The 24,039-nt window shown below is 42.3% G+C and overlaps 1 protein-coding gene across 2 annotated transcripts; it reads right to left on the bottom strand.

Annotated features, from left to right (window-relative positions):
• Positions 1-1,331: 1,331 nt before the first annotated feature.
• Positions 1,332-7,690, bottom strand: LOC134358940 (interferon-induced protein with tetratricopeptide repeats 1-like). Of its 2 annotated transcripts, XM_063071641.1 has the most exons (3): positions 7,581-7,636; positions 5,716-5,860; positions 1,332-3,995 (listed from the first exon to the last, which is right to left on the bottom strand). In XM_063071641.1, the coding sequence occupies exons 2-3, from the start codon at positions 5,718-5,720 to the stop codon at positions 2,561-2,563; spliced, it is 1,440 nt and encodes a 479-aa protein (XP_062927711.1). In that variant the 5' UTR covers positions 5,721-5,860; positions 7,581-7,636; the 3' UTR covers positions 1,332-2,560. The 2 variants fall into 2 exon arrangements, with proteins under 2 accessions (XP_062927711.1, XP_062927712.1); XM_063071642.1 differs by lacking the exon at positions 5,716-5,860 and having other exon boundaries at positions 7,581-7,690.
• Between the last annotated feature and the right edge of the window lie 16,349 nt (positions 7,691-24,039).

The raw sequence follows: 24,039 nt of genomic DNA, 5'->3' as shown, positions 1-24,039 counted from the left end.
TACTCCCTGTATCCCTTCCCCTGCCTTCTGTTTCCTGGCCTGAAGCCCTGCCTTATCTTGCCGGTAACTCTTGCCTCACCTGAAGTTCTGTCTTGCCTTGCATTGCCTGAAGCCTTGCCTTGTCTTGCTGTCTTGTCCTGGAGCCACCCTGTACCTAGCTCCCTTCCTGTCCCTTGCCTCCGTTGGGTAAGCCAGGCTGTCTTGCCGTTATCTGCGGTTGGTTCTGTCCCTTCCTGTCACTTGCCTCTGTCAGGTGGTGATCCGTGCCCCGCCCAGGAGAAGCCTTGCCTCAAGTCTCTAGCCTCCAGCCTCCTACCAAGCCTCGCCTCAAGTCTCTAGCCTCTAGCCGCAAGCCTGGACTCCAGCCTCCTGCCTCCTGCCAAGCCTCGCCTCTAGTCTCTAGCCTGAAACCTGAAGACTCCAGCCTCCTGCCTCCTGCCTAGCCTCGTCTGTAGTCTCTAGCCCCCAGCCTGAAGACTCCAGCCTCGTCCTGCCTGCCAGCCAAGCCTCATCCTTGCCTAGTTCTGGGGTTTGAGCCAGAGGCAAGACCCAGGTACTGGGTCCTTGTCCAGTCTCTGGCTCGGAGTCCAAGCCCGGGCTCCTAGCTCTCTTGTGCAGTCCTGTTCTAGGTTCCCGGTTTTCGTGTCCATGTCCTTGCTCTCACCCTGTATCCTAGTCCTGTCCCTAGTACTTCAGTGTCTGTGTCTTGCACTTGGGTCCGTTCCTAGCCACCTCCTTATGACAGACCCTTCTTCATGACTGGAAAGGAAAGGGGGAAGATGCCAGATTAAAAACGTGGTTGGGGAAGTGGGAACAGTTAGGTGATTGGTGAACATGACGCCAGGAAGGCAGGAAAGATAACGGGCTGTGGCGGAAGGAACCCAACAGGAGAGGAGAGTAGACCAGAGGAGAAAGGGGAGTAGGAAGGGACCCAGGGGGAAGTGATAGAGAGGCAAGAAGAGGTAAGAGGCCAGAGTGGGGAATAGAAGAAGAGGGAAGGGGAAGGGAATTCTTTCTCCGCAGAAAGAGAAATTGATATTCATGCCATCAGGTTGGAGGCTGCCCAGACGGAATGTAAGGTGTTGGTCCTCCATCCTGAGGGTGGCCTCAAAAGGAAACCATGGACTGAGATGTCACAATGGGAATGGGAATCAGAATTAAAATGTTTCGTCACTGGGAATGATCAACATCTGTACCTGCCAGTCAATTCTGTACAAAAATGACATTCCTCTGTTCAGACTTAAGAAGTGTATTGAGAGGAGACATGCTCTTCACCTTGTGCACAAGTAGATGAAGTGTAATTTTATTTTATTTATTTTATTTAGACATACAGCATGGAACATCCCCTACTGGCCCAATGAGACTCACCACCGAGAACCCACCTATATAACCCTAGCCTAATATCAGGACAGTTTACAATGACAAATCACCCTACTAACAGGTTTGACTTTGGAATGTTGGGGGAACTGCGGATCACCCAGAGGAAACTGATGTACTCACGAGGAGAAACAGAAAAACTCCTTCCAGATGGCATCAGAATGAAACCCTGAACTTCGATGCCTGAGCTGTAGTAGCATTGTGGTAACTGCTATGCTACCGTGTTGACTGAGAAACAAGTGTCCAGTTAATTGGTGATGACACCTTCTCTCTTTGAAATTGCGGTTGATTGATCCTGAGCTGGTGGTCATATGCTCTCTTTTCTTCATCTCCCTTCTCATTCTTCCCCAACCTTGCAAATTTTATGGAACAATAGCTCACTTAGTCTATAAGCATATCTGATTTCCATTGTCTAATTACAGGGTTAGCACCTTGTCAGCAGCCAAGCCGATGTATATCACAGGAAAGTCTTTTGGCTATCATGATATCATAGGCATGATCCTTGCACTATACCATTCCATCTTCTTATTACATTATGAGTCCATTGGCACACACAATCTTGTTTGGAGTGTTGCAGTCACATTGTCTTTGGTTGTTAATGATGAATGAAAAATCTAATCCTTTTTTTTGTTAAAAATATTATGTTTTTGAAATTCCATGAATTATTCCCAAAACCCCTCCACTGCCACTCGCCAGTCATTCCCCTTCCAAACAATTCCTCCACCACATTCAGCAAGTTGGAATCATGCTGTTAAGAATTTGTTGCTTGTGTTCCTTTGATTGTGTCAAGACAGGACCAACCTCGGCTTTGAAGCTTTAATTACCAGACATATCTAAAGAGTACATTTTACAGTGATTCTTAAGATACAACCGCACTTGAAAAATCATTCCAGAGTTCCGCCAATGCATCAAAATACACGTGAAAAGTAAAATACATTGAATGGTTAAAAGGTCAAACAAACCAATGTGAAAAAATGTTTGATTTCTTATTTTACTCCACTTGCTGCAGTATCCCAAATCCCATCATTCCAGAGTCCAGAGATGCACAACTAAATTCAGTTTGCTCAGGGTACTTGAGGAAATAATATTTTTAAAAGAAGCACAATAATAGTAAAGCAACACCCCACAAAACCTATCCTCAGATCAGAGATGGAAATACATCTTTTAAACATCCTCGTGGTGCTCAGATGTGTAATTGAGAAAGAGCATTCACAAATTCCTCATTGCCAGGATCAGACTCCAAGGCCTTCTCAAAGTATTCAGCTGCTTTACTCTGGTTCCCATCCAGCTGATACAGAAATGCTTTGATACCAAGAGCCTCGCTGTCATGTGCATTTACACGAAGTTTCCTATCTGCCCATTCCTCCAAATTCATGCGACATTCTTTCCGTTCTCTTGAGTTATATTCAATTTTCACTCCTTTCAGGAAGAGACAAACAGCATTTGTTTCAGATTTTTTCTGGTGCAGTTCAAATAACCCAGCTTCCAGACATATGCTCTGCATATTTTCTGGTCGAATGTCCACTAACTCCACCAATCTACGGTAAACCGACTCTGCTCTGGAATACTCCCCACTTGTTATGCAGATGTGAGCAAAGTCCAGTTGTGGTTTAATAGCTGACCTTAAACGCTGCTCAAACGACTTTTCAAAGTGATACTTGCATAGATTGATCAACTCAGCTTTCTGCTGAAATTCAGGATTGCGAGGATATCTGCTACGAGAGTATTTCAGCTTACTTCTGTAGCACAATCCAAGTTGGTGATGTAAGAAACAAGAGTGTGGAATTAATTCTAATGCTTGTTTCAGGAGCCTGATTGCTTTCTCCACAGATCCTTTTTGTCTATAATATTTTGCAGCATAACGAAGCACATATGGAAGATCAGAGGTCTTCTGCAATGCTTGTTCAACGAATTCATTCGCTTCCTCATTTTGCCTTAGCCTCTGTAGTTTTAGAGCCAACAGCACCATGGCCACAGCATCATCTGGATCAAGCTCCAGTACTCGTCGGAAATACTTCACTGACTGACTCTGATCACGACTCTCTGGGGTTCCAGAAAGTGATTCCAAACGAGACAGTACAGTCGCATATCCCATTATCCACTCGGTGTTGTTAGGATCTTGTTCCAGAGCCTTTGCAAAACATTCCTTTGCCTCCTCATAGTATTCAGCAGCAGAACTCAACAATGACCATCCCTTCTCCCCGTACACCTCAGGGATCATTGCTGTATAGCGAGGGCCATCACTGAGCCGTTTACAGATCCTCTCCAGCTTGTCCAGGTAGGACTGGGCCTCGGTCAGCTGCTCCATGTGGTAATGCACCCAGGCAAAGTTTCCATAGATGATGATGCTTCTTCTTTCAAATTCATCTTTGTGGTTCTCCCTCAGAATTTTTTCAGCTTCCTTTAAATTTTGAATTGCTTCCCCACAATTGCCCTGCAGACAATTTAAAAAGGCAAATTGGTTGTAGGCCTGATCTTTATACTTCATATTCATATCGATAGAATCTTGCAATCTGTGCATCAGATCTTCCAAGTCAATAGTTTCCTTCTGTGGTCTCCATGTGAAGTGACACTGCAGTTGATCGAGCTTCTCTTTCAATACATCTCCCGGTGTGTTGCTGCAAGAGAGAAAAAACATAATCATGAATTCCATCTCAGATCACTTGATACAGATCTGACCTACAATCCCATAAAGAGCGGATTTACTAACTGTATAAAAGCTGCCTTTTGATGAAGCTTTTCTATAGTTATGGCATTGAAAACCTGGAAATGCTCAGCATGTCAGTCTGCATCTGACGAAGGAGAATCTATTAATGTTTCAGATCAATAACCTAATATGAAGAATTGATTCATGTGATGAAGATGGAAATGTGTCTCCTGGACAGCCTAGACGGCTGATCTGTTGCTTCGCTACACTGACGTTGCACTTGGTTTTACTACGAGACGTTGAGCTCTCCCACTATTGCAGACTTTCATATTTTTTTTGCCAGCAGCCTGAGCAAAGTTCCAGATCTAGGGGCAGAGAAGTGGTACCTTTCCCCAGACAGCCACCAATAGTCAGACACAATGTCTAAAATACCGAGAACATCAATAATGTAAGTGAGATAAAGCTGTTTTGTGAAGTCCACTGAAGTCTGGCAATTTACGAGTTATAAGACCAGTTCACAGTGCAATTACATGAGCAACATCCCCTGATCCTGCTGTACATTTCTGAAAGAACATAGGCCAGCATAGAACATAGATCTTCAGAGCACCTTACAGCCCTTCAGCCCATCATGATGTGCCGACCTTTAAACCTACTCTAAGATCAAATCTGCTTCCTGTTTTCTCCCAAAGGTGATGAACTTGCCGCACCAAGGGTGCAGTTTCTCCATCCTGTCCTGAAAGCCGCTAGGGACTGGAAATTATGACAGTTTAGAGTAGCATGATCCTCTGGTGTATTACCTAAGTTCAGAATACACCCCATAGGCTCCAACGTGCTCACACCTACATGGATGTAGTGTATGGCAGAGCTGAATCACCTCCTACGTTGAAAAATATTTAGATGAAAGATTAGCTTCCTTTGTCACATGTACGTGAAAACATAGTGAAATGCATTGGTTGGCTTCATATCAGATCAAAAAGAATTGAGCAGGGCAGCTGCCAAGTGTGTCACCACATTTCCAGTATCAACATGCTCATTCAGCCTAACCCGTACACCTTTGAAATGTAGGAGGAACAGCTCACAAAATTGCTGCAACTATGCGATTTGCAGCTGATTGCTGTGAACCTAGAGGAAATTCTCACACATGGAGAGAATGTAGAAACTCCTTACAAATACCAGTGGAAATCGATCTGTGGTGAAGCGATTGTGCTGACTGCTCAGGTTTTCTCTGACTGCCATTGTTCGCAGTCGTATTCCAACAAAGACCCCTGTTTGAGGAAGACAAGTGCAGATAATCCGACTTGATCAGACACCTTCTCTCATACTCCTCTTGTCTCTCCTGCTAAGCAAGTATTACTTTTGATCACTTGAACTTCCTGCTGGATCTGGCATTCATACAGTACAGAAGCCTCTTCAGAAGTCAGGAATCAGTTGCAAATCTTGCAGTCACAGCTGTTTTATTAGATGTTAATAACAAAAAATAATAGTAAAGCTCTGCAGTTCCCTGCACTGTTTACACCCCAGCAGAGTAACGTAGGAATCACCCTACAGTCCTGTCATTCAACTACAGTGTTAGCCAGTGTGTCCACTCTGGGTATTTCAAAGTTAGTGCACTATGACACACTATTTTTCATAAACCTCCTGCTCTATAATAATCTGTACATATAGATAAACTGCAAGAAAAAGTCCTTTACCTCATGATGTTAGTTGGATGGAAAGCTCTTTGCGCTCCTTTCTCAGTTTGTGCGGTGGTTCTCCTGCTGAGTCTGCAGTGTTTGGTCCGATGTTACACCTGACAAACCTTTATACTATCAGTAACTTCCGTATTGTGAATAGAAACTGGAATTCAAAGTCTATTAATAACACTGAGATAAATGAAAGTAATTTGGAAGCATTTCCTGCATGCCAATATAAACATTGTTTTGCCATAGAAATAGTTTACATCTCACCAAAATGCCAGTGTAGTGGGTCATTCTGAGCATCCTTTTTCAATTATTTATAATTTTCTCTGTTTCTAATTGTAAGTTATCTGCATTCCTGGTCACTATCTTTTTTCACTTCTCCATATTTACTCTCAGTTTAATGTTCCCTTCCAGTTTACTCTCACACTTCATCTTACTGCTTTCGGCCTTCCTTGGATGAACTCTAAACTGCTCCCAATCCTCAAACTGCTGCTTTTTTTGGGTCTAAATCTGTGCTGAATTTCCCTCACAGGGTTGACCCTTCTTTCCTCCTGTCTTTTTGTGCCAATCAGGAATGAATCATTGTTGTAGTTCATTCTTTAAAACTCATACAACGCCCATTCACTATCGACCCATTGAATAGTTTACCACCAATAGTCAGACACAATGTCTAGAAGACCGAGAACATCGATAACATTAGTGAGATAAAGCTGTTTTGTGATGTCCACTGAAGTCTGGCAATTTATGAGTTATCAGACCAGTTCACAGTGCAATTGCCTGAGCAACATCCCCTGATCCTGCTGCACATTTCTGAAAGAACATAGACCAGCATAGAACATAGATCTTCACAGCACCTTACAGCCCTTCAGCCCATCATGATGTGCCGACCTTTAAACCTACTCTAAGATCAACTCTGCCTGTTGCTTTCTCCCAAAGGTGATGAATTTGCTGCACCATGGATGCAGTTTCTCCATCCTGTCCTGAAAGCCACTAGGGGCTGGAAATTATGACAGTTTAGAGTAGCGTGTTCCTCTGGTGTATTAACTCAGTTCTGAATACACCCCATAAGCTCCAGTGTGGTCAAATCTACATGGCTATACCGTCCAGCATAGCTGTCATCTCGTACTTTTAAAGATATTGGAGATTAAAGATTAGCTCTCCTTGCCACATGTACATCAAAACATACAGTGAAATGCATAGTTTGGCATTATATCAGATCAAAAACGATTGTGTAGACCAACATGCAAGTGTGTCAGCACGTTTCTGGCACCAACATGCTCACTAACCCTAACCCATACATCTTTGGAAACCCACACAGTCCCAGAGAGAATGAATAAACTGAATGAACACAGTCTTTACAAATTACTGTCGAAATCGATCCGTGGTACAGCAATTGCTCTGACTTCTCAGTTTTTCTCTGACTGTCATTGTTCACAGTCATATTCCAACAAAGATCCCTGTTTGAAGAAGACAAGCTGTCTTGTTCAGACTCCTATTCTCCTACTCCTCTTTCCTCTCCTGTCGTGAACAAGGATTATTCATGATCCCTTGAGCTTGCTGTTGGATCTGGCGATCATACAATACAGAAGGTTCTTCAGAAGTCAGGAATCAGATGCAAATCTTGTGGTTACAGCCTTTTTATTGGATGTTAATAACAAAAAATAATAGTAAAGCACTGCAGTTCCCTGCACTGTTTACACCCCAGCAGAGTAATGTAGGGATCACCCTACAGTCTTGTCATTCAACTACCGTGTTAGCCAGTGTGTGTCCACTCTGGGTATTTCAAAGTTAGTGCACTATGATCCATTATTTTCCATAAACCACCTCTACTATAATAATTTGTACATAAAGATATACTGCAAGGAAAAGTCCTTTACCTCATGATATTAGTTGGATGGAAAGCAATTTATGTCTTTCTCAGTTTGTGTGTTTCTTCTTCTGCTGCGTTTACGTTGTTGCATCTGATGTTTGACTTGACAACCCTTTATACGATCAGTTACTTCCTTATTATCCGAGAAAGTCAAATTCAAAGTCTATTGATAACACTGAGGCAATTAAAGATAATTTGGAAGCATTTCCTGCATAGGCATTGCTTAACCATAGAAATAATCTACGTGTCAGCAAAATGCTGGTGTAATGGGTTGTTCTGAGCATTCTTTTTCAACTAATTGTAATTTCCCCTGTTTCTGATTGTAAACAATCTACAACTCTGGTCACTATCTTATTTTACTTCTCCATATTTACCATCAATTTTATGTCCCCTGTCAGTTTACTCTCACACTTCATCTTACCGCTGTTAAGCAATCTTTCTGCCCTCCTTGGCTGAACTCTAAACTGCCCCCAATCCTCAAGCTGCTGCTTTTTTTGGTCTAATTCTGTGCCGAATTTCCCTCACAGGGTTGACCCTTCTTTCCTTACATCTTTTTGTGCCAATCATGAATGAACCATTGTTGTAGTTCATTCTTCAAATATCATACAATGCACATTCACGATCAACCCATTGAAAAGTTTGCCAATCATTTGGGTCCTCATAATTTCATTTGTTTAGATTCAGACGCTTGATTTCATTCTGTGACTTCACCCAGCATATTAATCAAGAATCCTAATCTGTTATGGTCACTCTCTAAATAGCCCATGCAGGACAAAATTGTTAATTATTCTTTCTCATCAACACAATACCCACTCCACGATAATCTAGTCTCAATCCAGTCTAGATCCCATCTCATCTGTTATTTGCCTTAAAAATTTGCATCCATGTGTTCCTCTTCCACAGTATTACTGCTTATACGTAACTTGTGATTACAGTTGCATTGTTCTGAAACACTGTTTCCAATTTCTTCCCTGCAAATCATCATTGTTGGTAAGAATGTCATGCTGTCTGCAATTTTCAAGCGGCATTGATATCCTTACACACAATGATTGACGACTACACCAACACAACATTCAGCCAACTGAGGAAAATGTACAAGGGAGCATTCACTTTGTACATTCCTGGTACAATCGTGTTGACGCCACAGTCGAGAAAGCTTATTAATGCAAAAGAAATCTGGTATATCCTTGTGGACTCTGACTGAATTTTATTGATGCACCATTGACATCATTCTATCTGGCCAAACTACAGCCTCGTATGGCAACTGCTCTGCACGAGACCACAAGGAAATGCAGTTGTGGACACAGCTCAGCATATCATGGTAACATGCCTCCACCCTTTAGACTCAGTCCACACTTCTCACTACCTCAGTAAAGCAGCCAGCATAATCCACTCCAGATGATTTTCCTTCTCCCCTCTGCCAGGCCGCAGACAGATACTGTACCGATTCGCGGAGAATGCAGCGGTAGCCGGGAGGCACACAACATATCTTTAAGAAAAAACCCGAAATATACATGCTAATTAATTAGGTACTGCCTGGCACGTAATTGTCGGCCCAGATCAGTGCCGATTGCCGATTGCATCGCCTTTGATCTGGGCCGACATTCACGTGTGGGGCGGCACCTAATTAATTAGCATGTATATTTCGGGTTTTTTCTTAAAGATGTACTGTGTGCCTCCCGGCTACCGCTGCATTCTCCGCGAATCGGTACAGTATCTGTCTGCGGCCTGGGTGTTGGGGTGGTTGGACACTGGGGTGTCATCTCGTCGTCTGTTTCCATTAGAGCAGGTAGCTCAACTTCTCCTATGACTGCCTGCCTCGATGTCAAAGGTCGAGGTTCGTCGTCTGCTGTGGCTGATGTGGAAGGCTTACTTGACTGCTGAGCCTCGTGCATTTTTCTATCATACAGTTCTTTGTAAGGACTCAAACCATCTTGCAAATATCCCCTAAACCTATGTACCCTTTCAAAATTAAAGTCGTACTTTATCATTGCAGCGAAAATCTCACGTAGTTGCTTCATTTTCGCTACTGCATTTGGTTTCGATTGTTATCCTTTCCTCTTCCATTTTCATCAGCTCTTCATCTATCAGTTCTTGGTCATGGGATGCCAAAACCTCTTCAACATCATCTTCATCAACTTCCACAAGCCAAACTCACTTTGTCCTTACTTAGTTCACCACGATCGAAACGCTTAATTATGTCTAATTTTACGTTAAGTGTAACACCCTTACGAGCTCTCTTAGGCTTTTCCGACACCTTAGAACTCATCTTGCAAACGGCTGCTCAATGCAACGTGTTTAAGCAATGCCGTTCCGAGTCTGCCTTTTATCGCGCGCTGCTTTTTTTTGTAACAGTGAAAACACCTTCCGAAAGCGAAAGCAGGGTACTAATGTAGGTCTTTCGTAACAGTGAGGTTTCATAAAGCGAACGTTTGAAAAGCGGGGGACACCTGTATGTGTTTCACATAACGCAGGTCAGTGGATTCCAACCTTTATATGCAATAGACTAATACCATTGAGAAAGGGTGTTTACCTCTTTCTATGTGCCTTCACCATACACACCAGACTGATATCTAATGTAAAAATCAGGGGCACTATTGTTAGACCCCCTAAATAGCAGCATAGCAGTGATGGGTACGAGTCTACGATTACGAAGTTTTCATATACTAAGGGGCAGAAGACGCTGGTGGGAGTTGTGTACAGGCCACCTAACAGTAGTAGTGAGGTCGGAGATGGTATTAAACAGGAAATTAGAAATGTGTGCAATAAAGGAACAGCAGTTATAATGGGTGACTTCAATCTACATGTAGACTGGGTGAACCAAATTGGTAAAGGTGCTGAGGAAGAGGATTTCTTGGAATGTATGCGGGATGGTTTTTTGAACCAACATGTCGAGGAACCAACTAGAGAGCAGGCTATTCTGGACTGGGTTTTGAGCAATGAGGAAGGGTTAATTAGCGATCTTGTCGTGAGAGGCCCCTTGGGTAAGAGTGACCATAATATGGTGGAATTCTTCATTAACATGGAGAGTGACATAGTTAATTCAGAAACAAAGGTTCTGAACTTAAAGAGGGGTAACTTTAAAGGTATGAGACGTGAATTAGCTAAGATAGACTGGCAAATGACACTTAAAGGATTGACGGTGGATATGCAATGGCAAGCATTTAAAGGTTGCATGAATGAACTACAACAATTGTTCATCCCAGTTTGGCAAAAGAATAAATCAAGGAAGGTAGTGCACCCATGGCTGACAAGAGAAATTAGGGATAGTATCAATTCCAAAAAAGTAGCATACAAATTAGCCAGAGAAAGTGGCTCACCTGAGGACTGGGAGAAATTCAGAGTTCAGCAGAGGAGGACAAAGGGCTTAATTAGGAAGGGGAAAAAAGATTATGAGAGAAAACTGGCAGAGAACATAAAAACGGACTGTAAAAGCTTTTATAGATATGTAAAAAGGAAAAGACTGATAAAGACAAATGTAGGTCCCCTGCAGACAGAAACAGGTGAATTGATTATGGGGAGCAAGGACATGGCAGACCAATTGAATAATTACTTTGGTTCTGTCTTCACTAAGGAGGACATAAATAATCTTCCAGAAATAGTAAGGGACAGAGGGTCCAGTGAGATGGAGGAACTGAGTGAAATACATGTTAGTAGGGAAGTGGTGTCAGGTAAATTGAAGGGATTGAAGGCAGATAAATCCCCAGGACCAGATGGTCTGCATCCCAGAGTGCTTAAGGAAGTAGCCCAAGAAATAGTGGATGCATTAGTGATAATTTTTCAAAACTCGTTAGATTCTGGACTAGTTCCTGAGGATTGGAGGGTGGCTAATGTAACCCCACTTTTTAAAAAAGGAGGGAGAGAGAAACCGGGAAATTATAGGCCGGTTAGCCTAACGTCGGTGGTGGGGAAACTGCTGGAGTCAGTTATCAAGGATGTGATAACAGCACATTTGGAAAGCGGTGAAATGATCGGACAAAGTCAGCATGGATTTGTGAAAGGAAAATCATGTCTGACGAATCTCATAGAATTTTTTGAGGATGTAACTAGTAGAGTGGATAGGGGAGAACCAGTGGATGTGGTATATTTGGATTTTCAAAAGGCTTTTGACAAGGTCCCACACAGGAGATTAGTGTGCAAACTTAAAGCACACGGTATTGGGGGTAAGGTATTGGTGTGGGTGGAGAATTGGTTAGCAGACAGGAAGCAAAGAGTGGGAATAAACGGGACCTTTTCAGAATGGCAGGCGGTGACTAGTGGGGTACCGCAAGGCTCAGTGCTGGGACCCCAGTTGTTTACAATATATATTAATGACTTGGATGAGGGAATTAAATGCAGCATCTCCAAGTTTGCAGATGACACAAAGCTGGGTGGCAGTGTTAGCAGTGAGGAGGATGCTAAGAGGATGCAGGGTGACTTGGATAGGTTGGGTGAGTGGGCAAACTCATGGCAGATGCAATTTAATGTGCATAAATGTGAAGTTATCCACTTTGGTGGCAAAAATAGGAAAACAGATTATTATCTGAATGGTGGCCGATTAGGAAAAGGGGAGGTGCAACGAGACCTGGGTGTCATTATACACCAGTCATTGAAAGTGAGCATGCAGGTACAGCAGGCGGTGAAAAAGGCGAATGGTATGCTGGCATTTATAGCGAGAGGATTCGAGTACAGGAGCAGGGAGGTACTACTGCAGTTGTACAAGGCCTTGGTGAGACCACACCTGGAGTATTGTGTGCAGTTTTGGTCCCCTAATCTGAGGAAAGACATCTTTGCAATAGAGGGAGTACAAAGAAGGTTCACCAGATTGATTCCTGGGATGGCAGGTCTTTCATATGAAGAAAGACTGGATGAACTGGGCTTGTACTCGTTGGAATTTAGAAGATTGAGGGGGGATCTGATTGAAACGTATAAGATCCTAAAGGGATTGGACAAGCTAGATGCGGGAAGATTGTTCCCGATGTTGGGGAGGTCCAGAACGAGGGGTCACAGTTTGAGGATAGAGGGGAAGCCTTTTAGGACCGAGATTAGGAAAAACTTCTTCACACAGAGAGTGGTGAATCTGTGGAATTCTCTGCCACAGGAAACAATTGAGGCCAGTTCATTGGCTATGTTTAAGAGGGAGTTAGATATGGCCCTTGTGGCTACAGGGGTCAGGGGGTATGGAGGGAAGGCTGGGTTCTGAGTTGGATGATCAGCCATGATCATAATAAATGGCGGTGCAGGCTCGAAGGGCTGAATGACCTACTCCTGCACCTATTTTCTATGTTTCTATGTTTCTATGTTTCTTTCCTGAATCTCTTGCACTTTAAAATGTTGAATCTCTGGAGTTATTTCTTCAAGTTTTGTGAAATAGCATTCCATTAGATTAATTATATAGGAAATGAACTCCCAGTCTTTCCTAAATTTGTAACTAAAAGACTCCAGAGACTGATTTGGTCTGGTCTTACTGATTGTTAGATTGATTGAGAATGTATGTATGATACAACTTCTACCAAAAAGGAATGTTAAAGTGCACCTGATGAAACAGCTCTTTCAGAAAGGAAAATGGCCTGGAACAGTGTTACTTCTCGTTGGCAATTTGAATGAGAAAGATTGTTTTCAACCTTACAGGTTGGCACATGCTTTGTTTCTATGTCTCCATCTCTGCACGGCAGAACACTGGACCTCCATCTCTGCACATTTCAACATTAGTACGACACTGTTACAGAGTTTGGAGTTCAATCCAGGCGTCTCTGTAAGGACTTTTAACGTCATCTCTGTGTAATGTGTCGGTTTTCTCTGGCTGCTCCAATTTCCTCCAAACATCCAAAGACGTACAAGTTAGTAGGGCAATTGGTCATTGTAAATCGTGCCGTGGTTAGGCTAGTGTTAAACTGCGAGTTGCTAGACAGCGTGACTCAAAGGACTGGGAAGGCCTGTTCCAGGCAGTATTTCTAAATGAAATTGTCTTGAGCCCTGCAGCTTCCCTTCTAGGGTTTTTGAGCACTTGTATTTACTAATCAATATCTTAACTTGAGTTATTAAACCCTTGTGTTTTTGATTTAATCTTGTCAAGTTAATTGTGGCTGGCACAAGCTTCTGGCAGTCTCTGATGATTTAAAGAGGCCTCTCAGTTGGTGGCTTAGTGGGGGCATTGTGTTGGAGAGGATGGATTGTTTCATGAAGTTGCTCATTTGTTCCTCTGAAGCTCTGATTCAGGTCTAACCTTTTGTTTCCTTCTCCTGGGGATCCAGCTGTTCCTCCACACCTGGTCTAAATGAATGATCTGTCTTGTCTAATGCAGTAATAGCAAATTTCTACTGTGCTCTCCCTGTTTTATTTGCCAGTTGACAAGATAAAATCTAGAAAATCAAGCACTTTAGCCAAAATTTTCACATCCACGTTCAAAAGTGAGATGGGGCGATATGATCCACATTGAGTCAGGTCCTTGTCCTTTTTAAGAAGTAGTGAAATAGCTGCCTGTGAAAGAGAGGGGGGTAAGGAGCCGTTCTCCAAAGATTCCTGAAACACTTCTAGAAGGACCGGTATGAGCTTATCCTTAAATTTCTTATAAAATTCTATTGGATAACCATCAGGACCTGGGGACTTACCACTCTGCATAGCCATAATAGCATTATTAATCTCTTCCTGCCCAACAGCCCGATCTAGGTTCTCCACCTGCTCTGGTTCAAGAGTTGGTATTTCCAAATTATTTAAAAAATGTTCCATATTTGTTTTATCTGAGGGGAACTCTGAGGCATACAGAGAGGAATAAAAAGTTGCAAAGATGTTATTAATCTCTTTTGGATCGCTTGTCAAGTTTTGGTGCTTGTCTCTTATCTGGGGAATAAGTCGTGATGCAGCTTGACGTTTCAACTGATGAGCCATAAGCCGGCTCACCTTGTCACTATATTCACAATAGAGGCCACGTGTCTTAAGAATTAATTGTTCTGATAGGTTTGTAGATAGAAGATTAAACTTCGCTTGCAAACCAACCCGGCTTTTATATAATTCCGCAGTGGGTGCCTCAGAGTATTTTCTATCCAGGTCCAAAATAGATTGCAATAACACTTGCATTTCAGAACGTGCCGTTTAGAACGTCCCCTTCCCAAGATAATTTCAGATGATCAAACAGGTTTTATTAAAAATCGCTATTCTTTTTTTAATATCCGTCGACTGGCTGATGTGGTTTATTCACCCAGTGATTCTCCAAGTCCAGAGGTTGTTATCTCCTTGGACGCGGAGAAGGCGTTTGATAGAGTGGAGTGGGTATACTTGTTTAGTGTTTTGGAGAAATTTGAATTTGGCAGAATATTTATAGCTTGGGTTAAGCTATTAAACCACTTGCCTTTAGCATGTATACAGACAAATTATTTTCGATCTGACTATTTCCCATTAACACGTGGCACTCGCCAAGGCTGCCCATTGTCCCCTCTTCTTTTTGCATTTGCAATTGAGCCCCTTTCTATTGCACTTAAGTCAACTATATTATTTCAAGGTGTTAGAAAAGGGGACATGGAACACCGTGTTTCCCTATATGCTGATGACCTCTTACTTTATGTTAGCGACCCTGTAGGTAGTAGTCCTGCTATTGTGTCATTATTGGGTCAATTTGGAGCCTTCTCTGGCTATAAACTGAACTTTCAAAAAAGCAAATGCTTTCCCATGAATAACTTGGTCCTACAGATCTGACAGGAATCTTTGCCTTTTCCTTTATCTCAAGATGGTTTTGTATACCTAGGAATACATATTACTCGCTCTTTTATATCTCTGTTTGAAACTAACTACAGGCCTCAGGTTAGCCAAATGAAGGCTGATTTCGAGAGATGGCACAGTTTACCCCTTACTCTAGCTGGGAGAATTCAGTCAGTGAAAATGACTATACTTCCTAGATTTCTTTATTTGTTTCAGTGTTTGCCAGTTTTCTTATCTAAGTTATTTTTTAAATCAGTCGACCAAGCTATAACCTCCTTTATTTGGGAAAATAAGGTACCAAGGGTTAATAAGCACACTCTCCAAAGAGGTCGTGACGTAGGTGGAATGGTTCTTCCCAGCTTTATTCATTATTACTGGGCATCGAACATTCAAAAAGTATTATTTTGGCTCCACCAGCCAGATATAATCTGGTGCCTGCTTGAGTCATGGTCTTGCCACTCCTCGTCTCTCCCAGCTTTGGTGTATTCTTCCTTACCATTGAAATCCTCTCAATTCACATCTAACCTGGTCGTGCTCTCCACCCTCAAAATTTTTAATCAATTTTGCTGCCACTATAAGTTCATATCAGCTTCAGTTTTGGGCCCCATTCATAAAAACCATTTATTTCCTCCCTCCACATTTGATTCAGTTTTCAGACAATGAGGTTTGAACGGTCTTATGCGCATTAAGGATTTATATACTGATAACATATTTGATAGTTTTGATAACCTGCGTGGTAAGTATGGCCTTCGGCATAATCATTTTTTTAACTACCTGCAGATTCGCCACTTTGTCAAGGAAAAATTTCCCTCTTTTCCTGTTCTACCACCTGCTATGTTATGGGAAAAACTCACTCTTAGCTTTAACAATAAAGGGCTGATCTCTGAACTATACTCTCAGCTGATGTCTTTGGGAGTTCAGGATCTAAACAAAACTAAGAGTAGGTGGGAGGATGACCTTGGTATGGATCTGGCAGAGGAATATTGGGCAAAAGTATTGAATAGGATTCATTTCTCACCATCATGTGCTAGACTGGGGCTCATACAATTTAAAGTTTTACACAGGGTACATTTAAGTAAAGCCAGACTTGCAGACATATACCCTGGGACAGACGCTGGCTGTGACAGGTGTTCTTTCTCTCCGGCTGGTTTAGTACATGCATTTTGGTCATGCCCTCGGCTTGATGACTATTGGGCACTGGTTTTTAAAATTATCAGTGAGGTTTTGGGGGTGACACTGAGACCTTGCCCGCTTATAGCTGTATTTGGTGTGGCAGATGATGATTTGGGTTTAAATGCAAGCCAGTCGGATATCATTGCATTTACATTGCTATTGGCCTGTAGGAGAATTTTGCTGGTTTGGAAATCTGCCACTCCCCCAACTGCTGCTGCTTGGTTAGAAGATGTAATGTTTTTTCTGAAATTAGAAAAGATTAAATTCACTTTGAGGGGGTCTGTGAAAAAGTTCAATTCAAAATGGGGACCTTCCTTATCATATTTTGGGAGTCTTAAGGAATTACCTACTAGTTGAGGGCATTTGATTGTACTTGGGAAGTTGCCTCCCATTTAACACGCTTATAATTTACCTCACAGGGTGGTTGATGAATTGTAAATATGAGTGTATTTTGGATCATCTGACATGTTGCAGATGTGTGTGAGCCGTCGTCTTGAAGTAGTGTGGGGGTATGGTTGTGAAATGTCCGTGTTGTGTTGTAAATATATTAGCTGCCATGATATGTTCGGGGAGGGCGGGTGGGGGGAGGTTTGTTTTGGGGGTACGATATTAAAGCAAAATGGAGGAAAATGTAATCCATTATATATTCTGTATTGTGTCATTCCTTCAATAAAAATAAAAAAATTTTTAAAATTCTAGAAAATCTTGAAGTTGGCAACAGCTGGTATGTGTGTCTGAGATTCAGTTAAAATTTTCTGCAAGTGTTTGATGAAAATTGGTGCACTTGTTTATGTTGATGGGTATGATCAATGTGGACATCTGGGTTCCTGTGTTCAGGCAAAGTTGGATGTCCAGCTGGATGATGTGCTTGGTGGTTAACATGGTGCTGAAGAGTGGCAAATCATGTATGTGCGGCTCTGAAAAGAAACATGAAATATGCCCAATTATGACTATTATAGCTGGAATCTACAATTTTGGTCAGTGGTATTTCAGTTAGCAACATTGTTATCAGAAGTTTATAAAATCTGATCTTCAAAATCAGAATTCTCATCTACAGACCATACAGGTAGTGAGTGCAGGTTCTCTTTAAGAAACCACTACTGCCTGGATGACTTTCAGGTAACATGGGGTGATGAGATTCCAAACCCTAGTGTCCTCCTGCCTAATGTTCAGAATTTGAAAAATAAAATTGAGAAACTCGGAGCAAGGTTGGAGTACATCAGGCTGCTGTGTACTGTGCTTCACAGAAACATGGCTCACCCCTGGCACTCTGGACATAGTGTTACATTCGAAGGCCTTCACTTTCCACTGTATAGCCTAGACAATGGCACCGGGTAAAGGCAGAGGTGGTAGTGTTTGCTTCTGATTAACTGATTGTAGTGTACAGGTAAGTCCTGTTCCCCTGACCTAGAGCATCTGGTGGGAGAGTGTCATCCATTCTATCTGCTGAGGGAACCTTCTGTCATCCTCCTGGTTGCAGTGCACATTCCACCCCTGGCCAATGTCAGGCCTACATTGGTGGAGCTGAGCACTGTGATCAGTGGTCATGAGAGCACACACTGGGCAGGACTACAGCATTCAATGCTCATATGTTTGAAAGACACAAATCACTGAGTTTCATGGGAGGACTTGCAGCGAATGGAGATTGGTCAGATAGTAGTCTGAATCCTGCTCAGGTTAAAGGGGTGGGTAGCCATTGCAGGCTGTGAGTTTGAAGAATATGACCCAATGGCATCTTTTCAGGTGTGCATAAGTACTGATGTATGACATTCAAATGAAAGGCTAACATTGTAAAGACTGGTAGCAATGGCTTAAGGAGAATGTACAGGGTGGGAAGAGGTACAATTATTAGAGGAGTTCAGATTACTTGGAGGTTGGTGGCCAACGACAGGGAAGGATGATAGGCTGGGAATAGAATAGGGCTCCAGACCAAAAAGGAGCACCAGAGCTGGAGATTGATATTTGAGTAAAGGGGTGTCAGTAAAGGAAGTTGATGGGTGGTGTGATTCATGGCAATTCTCAAATGGTGTGGGGCTGGTGTCGGTGGTTTTGAGTGACTGGCAGATCTATAATTGGAGAGGGAGAGTTGATGAAGATTCAGGTGGGCAGGGCGATGATTGAATGAGGATTGTGAAGTTTTATTTCACCCATCGAGTGCAAGAGTGAACCATGACATTCTGAGTGAGCAAACCGTGCATTTTTGAGTATTGTCCATATTTTTTGTATTTTCCCCAATAGACTGAGCTATATCCAACAGATCTGATTTCACTACCTCACACTACTCTCTGTCTGATTGACCATCTTTTCAGTTCATTACCATAAGATCATAGGGTATCATCTTAGTCATCAGGTGCCATGCCCAGTTTCAGCTTGGACTGCCATGGCCCACACACTGCTGTTTCGGGTCAAGTGGATCAATTCATTGATATTCATTTCCAGTTCTCTGGCTGCTGTCTCCATCATCATTTGTCTTTGTCTTCCTCTTGCTTTTTTCCCTACAATCTTTCCCATAATTACAGTGCATTCTAACTCCTCTTTCCTAATCTCATGTCCAATGAAGTGGCGTTGCCTTTTCATGATCTCATACATTATTCAGAAATCCTTTGACAAGGTACTGCACATGAGGCAGCTTAACAAGAAAAGGAACCATGGTATTACAGTTAAGATTCTCGCATGGATATACATAAGATTGGTTGACTGGAAAGAGGCAAAGATAGGGAATAATTCAGACCTTTTCTGGTTGGGTGCCAGTGAGTAGTGGTGTTCTTTTCACAATGATTTGATGACAGAATTGATGGGTTTGTGGCCATGTTTGCAGATGATCTGGAGATCGGTGGAGGGGCAAATTGAGGTAAGGAAGCGGGGAGTTTGTAGAAGGACTGAGTCAGATTGGAAGAATGGACAAAGAAGTAGCAGATGGAATATAGTATAGGGAGGTTACAGTCACGTATACTATTTTCTAAGTGGGGAGAAAATTCAATAATCTGAGTAGTAAAGGGATTTGCGAGTCCTTGTGTAGGATTCCCTAAAGGTTAACTTACAAGTTGAGACTGTGGTGAGGAAGGCAAATGCAATGTTAATATTCATTTCCAGGGGACTAAAATGTTAAAGCAAGTACTGTACATAATGCTGATGCTTTTATAAAGCATTGGTCGGACTATACTTGGAGAACTGTGAGCAGTATTGTGCCTTTTATCTAAGAAAATATATGCTGGCATTGGAGAGTCTCTAAAGGAGGTTCATGAGAATGATTCCACGCATTAAAGGGTTAACCTATGTGGAGCTTTTGATGGCCCTGGGCCTCTACCGACTGCAGTTTAGTTGATGAGGTAGGGGGATCTCATTGAAACCTATCCAATACTGAAAGGTCTGGATGGATCGGATGTAGGGCGAAAGCTTCCTATAGTAGGGGAGTTACGGACAAGAGGGCATGATTTACTTTTGACACAAGCATCCTTATCTGCCCTTAAAGATGTGTCTATGGATGCACAGTACCAACATTGTGCGCCAAATACAGTTATAGCAATGCATTTGGCATACTTCCATAATCAAGCTTATGTGCAACGGTTAAAAAATAAATATAAATACAGGAGAATTTACAGTGTCCTGTAACTCATTATGTTCATTTGAAATAATATTCTTTGAATTTCTTTCACAGCTTCAGATGGACTTTTAATGTAGATTCGATGGAGAAGGGGGTCCTATGTTTTGATTTCCTGCACTAACAGATCGACAACAATTTTCTGATGGTGAATAGAAACTTATCCTAGAAAATGAAACCAGCTGTTTCCAAAAAAATGATGCCACTGAAACAACAATACAGGCTGACGCAGAGCTGCCCGGATCCAATCGCAAGCCAGGCTTGGATAGCACCAGTAATAAATCACATTGCCCATCAGACCCACCCTGACTGGCTGAACTTTTACCTGCCTACTTAGGATACCTGGAAGTCATCATAGACTGCCTTTTAACTATTCATGTTTCCCTGTTTTGCCCCTTCACAGATGGCTGAGGCTTTGGTAACAGTGAGGTTCTCAGAACTAGCAACGCCCTTGATTTCTTGGATACAGCTTGGCAGGTCTCCAAGTTAAAATCTAGACTGGATAAACAAGATTGTTGTACATTAAAACCCACCCACCCCATCAACAAACAGCAGTTCTGAAAAAAAAATGCCTAACTTCTATCACTCATATGCCTAGAAATTCCATTGCATAGCACAATATCTTTCAAGGTATTGAAACTAAATTGATTTAACCTGGAATAAGTCATATTTGTGCTGAAATAACTCTACTCGTAACATTCCACTGCGTACATGCTGAACACAGTGCAGCTGAATTTTGATGCCTTTGAGGACCAGGGCCTACAGCGTGTGCTGATGCAGATCTGTCTGGATCCAGAGACTTGATTGTGAGGTGAATGTTGCCATTCCCTGTGCAAAACTTCTTCTGCATGGGCAATGCTGCATTTACATGTTTTTTTAAGAGCTTTGTGATGACCTCATAACAGGAACCTGTTCCCCTGCAGTCAACTCCTGACGGTCCGGGTTGCTTGAAGAGATGGTGATGGTAGTCGTGATGAGAACTGGATTCAAAAATGTTTTTTTTCAGGCACCCAGCGCCTTTCCTTGGGTCCAAATTCCTCCCAGTCCATGAGGTATTGCCAAACACCCATTACAGTACTTAAGTCCAAATTTTTTCTTACCATGAAGATCTGCTCTACTTTCTACTACATCTACTGCTCTACCTTCATCAACCTGTTAGTCACATCCTCAAAAAAATTCAATCAGGCTCATAAGGCATGACTTGCCTTTGATAAATCCATGCTGACTATTCCTACTCATATTATGCCTCTCCAAATTTTTATAAATCCTGCCTCTCAGGATTTTCTCCATCAACTTAACAACCACTGAAGAAAGACTCAATGGTCTATAATTTCCTGGGCTATCTCTACTCCCTTTCTTGAATAAGGGAACAACATCTGCAACCCTCCAATCCTCCTGAACCACTCCCGTCCTGATTCATGATGCAAAGATCATCGCTAGAGGCTCAGCAATCTCCTCCCTCGCCTCCCAAGGTAGCCTGGCGTATATATCGTCAGGTCCTGGTGACTTAGAATCATAGAAACTACAGCACAGAAACAGGCCTTTTGGCCCTTCTTGGCTGTGCCGAACCATTTTCTGCCTAGTCTCACTGACCAGCACACGGACCATATCCCTCCATACACCTCCTATCCATGTATCTGTCCAATTTATTCTTAAATGTTAAAAAAGAACCCACATTTACCACCTTGTCTGGCAGCTCATTCCATACTCCCACCACTCTCTGTGTGAAGAAGACCCCCCCCCAATGTTCCCTTTAAACTTTTCCCCCCTCACCCTTAACCCATGTCCTCTGCTTTTTTTCTCCCCTTGCCTCAGTGGAAAAAGCCTGCTTGCATTCACTCTATCTATACCCATCATAATTTTATATACCTCTATCAAATCTCCCCTCATTCTTTTACGCTCCAGGGAATAAAGTCCTAACCTATTCAACCTTTCTCTGTAACTGAGTTTCTCAAGTCCCGGCAACATCCTTGTAAACCTTCTCTGCACTCTTTCAACCTTATTTATATCCTTCCTGTAATTTGGTGACCAAAACTGAACACAATACTCCAGATTCGGCCTCACCAATGCCTTATACAACCTCATCATAACATTCCAGCTCTTATACTCAATACTCTGATTAATAAAGGCCAATGTACCAAAAGCTCTCTTTATGACCCTATCTACCTGTGACGCCACTTTTAGGGAATTTTGTATCTGTATTCCCAGATCCCTCTGTTCCACTGCACTCCTCAGTGCCTTACCATTAACCCTGTATGTTCTACTTTGGTTTGTCCTTCCAAAGTGCAATACCTCACACTTGTCTGTATTAGACTCCATCTGCCATTTTTCAGCCCATTTTTTCAGCTGGTCCAAGTCCCTCTGCAGGCTCTGAAAACCTTCCTCACTGTCTACTACACCTCCAATCTTTGTATCATCAGCAAATTTGCTGATCCAATTTACCACATTATCATCCAGATCATTGATATAGATGACAAATAACAATGGACCCAGCACTGATCCACCACTAGTCACAGGCCTCCACTCGGAGAAGCAATTCTCTACTACCACTCTTTGGCTTCTTCCATTGAGCCAATGTCTAATCCAATTTACCACCTCTCCATGTATACCTAGCGACTGAATTTTCCTAAATAACCTCCCATGTGGGACCTTGTCAAAGGCCTGACTGAAGTTCATGTAGACAATATCCACTGCCTTCCCTTCATCCACTTTCCTGGTAACCTCCTCGAAAAACTCCAATAGATTGGTCAAACATGACCTACCATGCACAAAGCCATGTTGACTCTCCCTAATAAGTCCCTGTCTATCCAAATGCTTGTAGATTCTGTCTCTTATCCAACATGATGCTTTCCAAAAGCTCCAGCACATCCTCTGTCTTAATGTCTATATGCTCAAGCTTTTCAGTCATCCCTGCAATCATCCACGTCCTTTCCCTTAGTGAATACTGAAACAAAATATTCATTAAGTCCCTCTGCTACATCTTCCCGTTCCTTACATACTTTCCCACTATCACGCTTGATTTGTTCTATTCTCTCACGTCCTATCCTCTTGTTCTTCACGTACCTGTAGAATGCCTTGGGCTTTTCCTTAATCCTGCTCACGAAGGCCTTCTCATGACCCCTTCTGGCTCTCCTAATTTCATTCTTAATTTCCTTCCTGCTAACCTTATAATTTTCTCGATCTCTATCATTACCTAGTTTTTGAACCTCTTGTAAGCTTTTCTTTACTTCTTGACTAGATTTTAAATAGCCGTCCTGCTCTCCAATGGACATTAAATTGGATTACATCCGACTCCAGTGAAATACTCGGTGGGAGTACACAAACGGACGTGATCCTGGATGCTGCCATTCAGTGTTTATTTATGCAACAGTTTTTCCCTCAAGTCATCGGTTTACCAACCTACTGCCCTCCGCTGTCTATTATCTTGTTTATTATTTATTGTAATGCCTGCACTGTTTTGTGTACTTTATGCAGTCCCGGGTAGGTCTGTAGTCTAGTGCAGTTTTTGTGTTCTTTTATGTAGTTCAGTATAGCTTTTGTATTGTTTCATGTAGCACCATGGTCCTGAAAAACGTTGTCTCGTTTTTACTGTGTACTGTACCAGCAGTTATGGTCGAAATGACAATAAAAAGTGACTTGACTTGACTTGACACCACAGTTCCTATACCCTACCATCACTGGAGGCTCCTTTCTCTGTTTCATTGGAACGTACCTATGCAGAACGCCATGCTAATATCCCCTGAACATTTGCCACATTTCTGCTGTACATTTCCCTGAGAACATTTGCTCCCAATTTATACTTCCAGTTTCCTGCCTGATAGCTTCATATTTCTCCTTACTCCAGTTAAACGCTTTCCTAACTTGTCTCTTCCAATCCCTCTCCAATGCTATAGATAGATTGACAGATAGATAGGTTGATACACTTTATTGATCCTGAGGGAAATTGGGTTTCATTACAGCCGCACCAACCAAGAATACAGTATAAATTTAGGAATACAAAAACCACAAACAATCAAAC

The sequence above is a fragment of the Mobula hypostoma genome, chromosome 19, assembly GCF_963921235.1.
Source record: "Mobula hypostoma chromosome 19, sMobHyp1.1, whole genome shotgun sequence".
Classification (NCBI taxonomy): Eukaryota; Metazoa; Chordata; class Chondrichthyes; order Myliobatiformes; family Myliobatidae; genus Mobula; species Mobula hypostoma.
This window is presented reverse-complemented; position numbering and strand designations above follow the sequence as displayed.